Genomic DNA, 7,427 nt, shown 5'->3' with positions numbered 1-7,427 from the left:
CCGGTTCCATCCTCCACCTTTATTCAGGACCCCCTGCTTGCTGGGGTCAGTCTTGTTTCAGGCTTGCTGCAACCTCACTGGCTTCTCCCCATCTGGTACCCATGATATCTCAGTTCCTTTCCCCTGGGCTGAGCCAGGGCAGCTGTCTGACCCCTGCTTGTGTTGCCCATCATTGGAGAGAGGATTCAGCCTGCCTTCCCTTCTACAGCTCCTCCTGTTTTTCCTGGAGTAAAGAGAGCCATGCCCTTCTCTCCAAGGCCCTTGTCCCAGGCCCTAAAAGAAACAGTGGCCTGGGATTTCCCCAGGACCATCTTCCTCCCTCCCACTAGCTGGCTCTACAAATCTCCTGTCAGCTCCAAAAGTCACTGACACCCCTAATCTCTCATACCCATAAAGGGGACAATCCCCAACACACCACCTCTAATGGCCATTGCATTAAGGTGTACAACACATCCCGCTAACAGAGGGAGTTTGCCTGGGAGCTGTCCGAGAGGAGGTACTCTAAGTGCTGCATCAGTGGGGCTGTGTTGGTGAGTATCTGAGTGTCTGCTGCTGGGACAGTTGGTCAGTTGGACCGTGTGCTTGATTGCTTGCTTGTTTGTTTGAAAAGTGTGAATTGGGAGTGCATTGTTCCAGGAGGGCCTTTAGTGGGCCTGACTGGTATATAAGGGCAGTCAGCAGCGAACCAGCTGAGCAGCGAACAGCAGAGGCTAACAGAGGGAGTTTGCCTGGGGAGAGCTCACTGAGGCTTTCATCTGCAGGTTTCTCTGAGTAGTTCCTGCAACATTTGAGGAAGCTCTTAAGAGGACGGTGATATGGAAGGTGAGCAATCAGCTGTTGTAACCTGCACAGGTTGTGCCATGTTTGTCTTTCTTCCACAGGACAGAAGCGACTTTGTCTGTACAAAGTGCAAGCTGGTCTCCATATTGGAAGAGAAGGTTCGAGGGCTGGAGAAACGAGTATCGACTCTGCGTTGCATAAGGGAAAATGAAGATTTCCTGGACAGACGTCAGGATATGCTTCTAAGGCCACAATGTTCTGAAGATTCAGAGCAGGTGCAGCAGGGACAGAAGGATAGTGAAGAAGTTTGGCAGCCTGAGACCTCCAGAAGGAGAAAAAGGAGCGTCCATGTACCAGCAATGGAGATACAGGTGAGCAAACGTTTCCATGTTCTCTCTACAGGTACTAATGCGGAGAGTGGAGTAGATGACCCATCTGAGGGAAGGGAGCAGAAGGAGACTCCACCGATTGGAAGGCAAAAGATGCACTGTCCTAGGGATTGGGGTTCCACGACCATCACTCCCAAGAGGAGGAGGAGGGTGGTGGTGGTCGGGGACTCCCTCCTCAGTGGGACTGAGTCACCTATCTGCCGCCCCGACCGGTAAAACCGAGAGGTCTGCTGCTTGCCAGGAGCTAGGATAACGATGTGACAGAGAGACTGCCGAGACTCATCAAGCCATCGGATCGCTACCCCTTCCTGCTTCTCCACGTGGGCACCAATGATACTGCCAAGAATGACCTTGAGCGGATGACTGCAGACTACGTGGCTCTGGGAAGAAGGATAAAGGAGTTTGAGGCGCAAGTGGTGTTCTCATTCATCCTCCCTATGCAAGGAAAAGGCCTGGGTAGAGACCGTCGAATCATGGAAGTCAACGAATGGCTATGCAGGTGGTGTTGGAGAGAAGGCTTTGGATTCTTCGACCATGGGATGGTGTTCCAAGAAGGAGGAGTGCTAGGCAGAGACGGGCTCCACCTAACGAAGAGAGGGAAGAGCATCTTCGTCAGCAGGCTGGCTAACCTAGTGAGGAGGGCTTTAAACTAGGTTCACTGGGGGAAGGAGACCAAAGCCCTGAGGTAAGTGGGGAAATGGGATCCTGGGAGAAAGCACAAGCAGGAAAGTGCAAGAGGGGAGGACTCCTGTCTCATGCTGAGAAAGAGGGACGATGGATGAGTTATCTTAAGTGCCTATACACAAATGCAAGAAGCCTGGGAAACAAGCAGGGAGAACTGGAAGTCCTGGCACAGTCAGGGAACTATGATGTGATTGGAATAACAGAGACTTGGTGAGATAACTCACATGACTGGAGTACTGTCATGGATGGATATAAATTGTTCAGGAAGGACAGGCAGGGCAGAAAAGGTGGGGGAGTTGCGTTGTATGTAAGAGAGGAGTATGACTGCTCAGAGCTCCGGTATGAAAGTGCAGAAAAACCTGAGAATCTCTGGATAAAGTTGAGAAGTGTGAGCAACAAGGGGGATATCATGGTTGGAGTCTGCTATAGACCAGGGGGATGAGGTGGACGAGGTTTTCTTTTGTCAACTAGCAGAAGTTGCTAGATTGCAGGCCCTGGTTCTCATGGGAGACTTTAATCACTCTGATATCTGCTGGGAGAGCAATACAGCGGTGCACAGACAATCCAGGAAGTTTTTGGAAAGTGTAGGGGACAATTTCCTGGTGCAAATGCTGGAGGAACCAACTAGGGGCAGAGCTTTTCTTGACCTGCTGCTCACAAACAGGGAAGAATTAGTAGGAGAAGCAAAAGTGGATGGGAACCTGGGAGGCAGTGACCATGAGATGGTCGAGTTCAGGATCCTGACACAAGGAAGAAAGGAGAGCAGCAGAATACGGACCCTGGACTTCAGAAAAGTAGACTTTGACTCCCTCAGGGAACAGATGGGCAGGATCCCCTGGGAGAATAACATGAAGGGCAAAGGGGTCCAGGAGAGCTGGCTGTATTTTAAAGAATCCTTATTGCGGTTGCAGGAACAAACCATCCCGATGTGTAGAAAGAATAGTAAATATGGCAGGCGACCAGCTTGGCTAAACAGTGAAATCCTTGCTGATCTTAAACGCAAAAAAGAAGCTTACAAGAAGTGGAAGATTGGACAAATGACCAGGGAGGAGTATAAAAATATTGCTCAGGCATGCAGGAGTGAAATCAGGAAGGCCAAATCACACTTGTAGTTGCAGCTAGCAAGAGATGTTAAGAGTAACGAGAAGGGTTTTTTCAGGTATGTTAGCAAGAAGAAGAAAGTCAAGGAAAGTGTGGGCCCCTTACTGAATGAGGGAGGCAACCTAGTGACCGAGGATGTGGAAAAAGCTATTCAATGCTTTTTTTGCCTCTGTCTTCACGAACAAGGTCAGCTCCCAGACTGCTGCACTGGGCAGCACAATATGGGGAAAAGGTAACCAGCCCTCTGTGGAGAAAGAAGTGGTTCGGGACTATTTAGAAAAACTGGATGTGCACAAGTCCATGGGGCCAGATGCGCTCCTAAAGGAGTTGGCGGATGAGATTGCAGAGCCATTAGCCATTATTTTTGAAAACTCATGGGCATTGGGGGAGGTCCCAGATGACTGGAAAAAGGCTAATGTAGTGTCCATCTTTAAAATAGGGAAGAAGGAGGATCCGGGGAACTACAGGCCAGTCAGCCTCACCTCAGTCCCTGGAAAAATCATGGAGTAGGTCCTCAAGGAATCAATTATGAAACACTTAGAAGAGAGGAAAGTGATCAGGAACAGTCAGCATGGATTCACCAAGGGGAAGTCGTGCCTGACTAACCTAATTGCCTTCTATGATAAGATAACTGGTTCTGTGGATGAGGGGAAAGCAGTGGATGTGTTATTCCTTGACTTTAGCAAAGCTTTTGATACGGTCTCCCACAGTATTCTTGCCGCCAAGTTAAAGAAGTATGGGCTGGATGAATGGACTGTAAGGTGGATAGAAAGCTGGCTAGATCGTCGGGCTCAACGGGTAGTGATCAATGGCTCCATGTCTAGTTGGCAGCGAGTTTCAAGCGGAGTGCCCCAAGGGTCGGTCCTGGGGCCGGTTTTGTTTAATATCTTTATTAATGATCTGGAGGATGGTGTGGACTGCACTCTCAACAAGTTTGCAGATGACACTAAACTAGGAGGCGTGGTAGATACACTAGAGGGTAGGGATCAGATACAGAGGGAACTAGACAAATTAGAGGATTGGGCCCAAAAAAACCTGATGAAGTTCAACAAGGACAGGTGCATAGTCCTGCACTTAGGACGGAAGAATCCCATGTACTGCTACAGACTAGGGACCAAATGTCTAGGAAGCAGTTCTGCAAAAAAGGACCTAGGGGTCACAGTGGACGAGAAGCTGGATATGAATCAACAGTGTGCTCTTGTTGCCAAGAAGGCTAACGGCATGTGGGGCTGTATAAGTAGGGGCATTGCCAGCAGATCGAGGAACGTAATCGTTCCCCTTTATTCGACATTGGTGAGGCCTCATCTGGAATACTGTGTCCAGTTTTGGGCCCCACACTACAAGAAGGATGTGGAAAAATTGGAAAATGTCCAGCGGAGGGCAACAAAAATGATTAGAGGTCTGGAGCACATGACTTATGAGGAGAGGCTGAGGGAACTGGGATTGTTTAGTCTCCAGAAGAGAAGAATGAGGGGGGATTTGATAGCAGCCTTCAACTACCTGAAGGGGGGTTCCAAAGAGGATGGAGCTCAGCTGTTCTCAGTGGTACCAGATGACAGAACAAGGAGCAATGGTCTCAAGTTGCAGTGGGGGAGGTCCAGGTTGGATATTAGGAAACACTATTTCACTAGGAGGGTGGTGAAACACTGGAATGTGTTATCTAGGGAGGTGGTGGAGTCTCCTTCCTTGGAAGTTTTTAAGGCCTAGCTTGACAAAGCCCTGGCTGGGATGATTTAGCTGGGAATTGGTCCTGCTTTGAGCAGGGGGTTGGACTAGATGACCTCTTGAGGTCCCTTCCAATCCTGATATTCTATGATTCTATGATTCTAATTGAGGAAGAGAGTCCCAAAATGCAGAGTTGAAGTCCCAGTGTGGGCTGAAAGACTCTGGAACAGCGTTTGTCCTGAATTCCCTAGAGTGCCAATCCATATCTGCTCATGGGCACAGCCACTCTTTGCACTGTTGGGGGGCTGAGGTCCTTAGTCCCCCCTCGTTATGAGGTCCCACCCTGCTCGTCTTTCCCCCAAGGCCACATCCCCTGAATGGGGCAAGTGGAGGGTCTGGGGTTTCCCAGAGTGGCGCTTCCTCCCTGGACTTTTACCATGGCCTGGCTCTGAGATCCGGCCTGGTCAGAGGGTAGAGCTTGGGGGAAGAGAAGGAACAGGAGGTGGGAGTTCAGGGGGAAAAAGAGCACCGGGGTGAAGCCGTGGAGGGGATAGGGCTCCTGCATTTGTCTTGCTTTTTCCTTTTTAGAAGGGGGTCACCTTACACTGAGGGGGCTGGACTGGGACAGGAGATTGCCATGACTCTGTTGGGGAGCTGAGAACCTTTTCTACCCCTTTGCATTGCTTGGGTAGCAGAAACGGAGGGGAGGGGAATATGGGCCTGAGTCTCTTGCCTGTATGTCAGACCCTCACTCACACAGCCAGTTCCGCTCTGCTTCCATGTGGAGTGACCTCAGGAGGTGTGCTATGTGCAGAGCCACCAACGGTGGTGATGAGGAGGGGATTGCCTAAATGGCTTCTCTTGCAGCTCCTGCATTAATGATGTCTCTGGTATGACTCAGTCACAAGCACCTGGCTGAAGGCGTGGGGGAAGGGTGGGTGTCCATGCCCCTTGAACAGCCCCTGACAACAGCTGGTGCAGCGCCCATGGATCACACAGCACCCAGAATGCTCAGGAACGGTCAGGACTGTGACCACAGAACAGCTCTGCTGCTTTTTTCATGGTCCAAGGATGTTTAACCAGAGACGGGACATTGACAGGCCAAGTGGAATGGGAAATAACATCCATGTCCCTTCTCTTTATTGAGAGTATTGTCAGGAATTCTGAGGTTGGAGCAGACACTGATATGGTTCTTTATGGGCCAACATCCTACCGGTTCCCTGGCTCTCCACAAACACAATCCCATTGTAAATGCTGCTGCCGGCCTTGGTCTCCTTTCCCCAGTGCACTACTGTCCTCCCTCAACAGTGAGTGGAAACAACCCCTATAACATTGCTTCAGGCCTTAGACTCCATCTGAACCTGTCTGTACAGAGTGGAGATCAGTAGCTCATGTCATCACAGATAGAAGGGTCCAGGATGGAATAAGTCGACGTGTCCCATTTTTCTTGCATCATATGCTATCAGCACTGGGGCCGGGTAATAAACTGACCCTTCACTTCACGAACACCCTGATTATCCTTGAACGAAGGTGTTTGCTTTTCACGCTGTACACGATTGGGTTAATCAGAGGAGGGACCAGCAGGTTGACGTAGCCCAGGACGATCTGAAGCAAGGGAGAAGAGCCATTCCCGAATCTGTGTATCAAAGTCAGGCTGAACTCTGGAGTGTAGAAAAGCAGGACAGCACAGAGGTGGGCGACACAGGTGTTCAGGGCTCTGAGGAACTCCTTGTGGGATGCCATGCTCAGCACTGTTTTGAGGATCATCACATAAGAGAGGAAGATAAGCAGCGAGTCCAACACCAAAATTATGACTGTAATAAACAAGCCATAGATATTGTTGACACTGATATCCGAACAAGCCATCATCATGACCTCCTGGTGCATGCAGTAAGAATGGGAGAGGACATTCACTCGACTGTATTGGAACCGTTTCAGGAGAAGGGGGAGTGGGAGCATTACGGCCACCCCTCTTAGAACACACACCAGTCCCATCTTGGCTATTCTCGGCAGGGTTAAGATGGAGGCATATCTCAGCGGATCACGGATTGCGATGAGGCGGTCAAAGGCCATCAACAAGAGCACGGAAGATTCAATGCAATGAAGTGACTGGATAAAAAATAACTGGCCAAAACAGGCATCCAAACTGATCTCCCTAGAGTTAAACAAGAATATGCCCAATATCGTCGGCATGGTGGCTATCAATAAGCCAAGGTCTGTGAAGCCCAACATGGAAAGGAAAATATACATGGGCTCATGGAGGCTTGGATCTGTTTTTATAATGAACAGAATGAATGAATTTCCTAATATTGAAATAACATACATTATGCAGAATGGAAGAGAGATCCAGAGATTGTGGATGTGTTCCTGCCCAGGTATCCCGGTGAGAAGGAACACTGTGAATTTGAATTTGGTGTCATTGATGGCTGACATTATATACTGGGAGATCCAAGAAGCTTTGAACTTTCCTTCCTGAAAGAAAAAAGAACAGGAAACTAGATGTTATTTAACAAGACATCTTTCTGCTCTTAGTACAAGTCTAGAGACTCCCAGGAGCTAAAGAAAAATTAGCAAAAACCAAGTCTTGGATTTACACCACCGATAGCAAGATAGACATTTCCAGACTGCATCAGATCCATAGCCCATCTAACCCAGTATCCACTGGCCAGTTCCACATTCTTCAGAGGAAGATGGAAGGAGACCTGCAATAGGCAGTTCTGAGATAACCTGCTCTCAAAGATTCCCCCTGACACCCACTAGTTAGAGATATTTTGTGATGTAAATTAGGAAGGCTTAGAGGAATTCAAA

General features: G+C 49.2%; 1 protein-coding gene across 1 annotated transcript; it reads right to left on the bottom strand.

The window, feature by feature from the left end:
* Nucleotides 1-6,113: 6,113 nt before the first annotated feature.
* Nucleotides 6,114-7,052, bottom strand: LOC135984259 (olfactory receptor 51G2-like). Its single transcript, XM_065599041.1, has one exon. It carries the CDS (start codon nt 7,050-7,052, stop codon nt 6,114-6,116), a length of 939 nt encoding a protein of 312 aa, XP_065455113.1.
* Nucleotides 7,053-7,427: the final 375 nt, after the last annotated feature.

Source organism: Chrysemys picta, chromosome 1, assembly GCF_011386835.1.
Source record: "Chrysemys picta bellii isolate R12L10 chromosome 1, ASM1138683v2, whole genome shotgun sequence".
In the NCBI taxonomy this organism is placed as follows: domain Eukaryota; kingdom Metazoa; phylum Chordata; order Testudines; family Emydidae; genus Chrysemys; species Chrysemys picta.
Note: the sequence above shows the minus strand (reverse complement) of the source record. Positions and strands in the feature narration are given on the sequence as shown.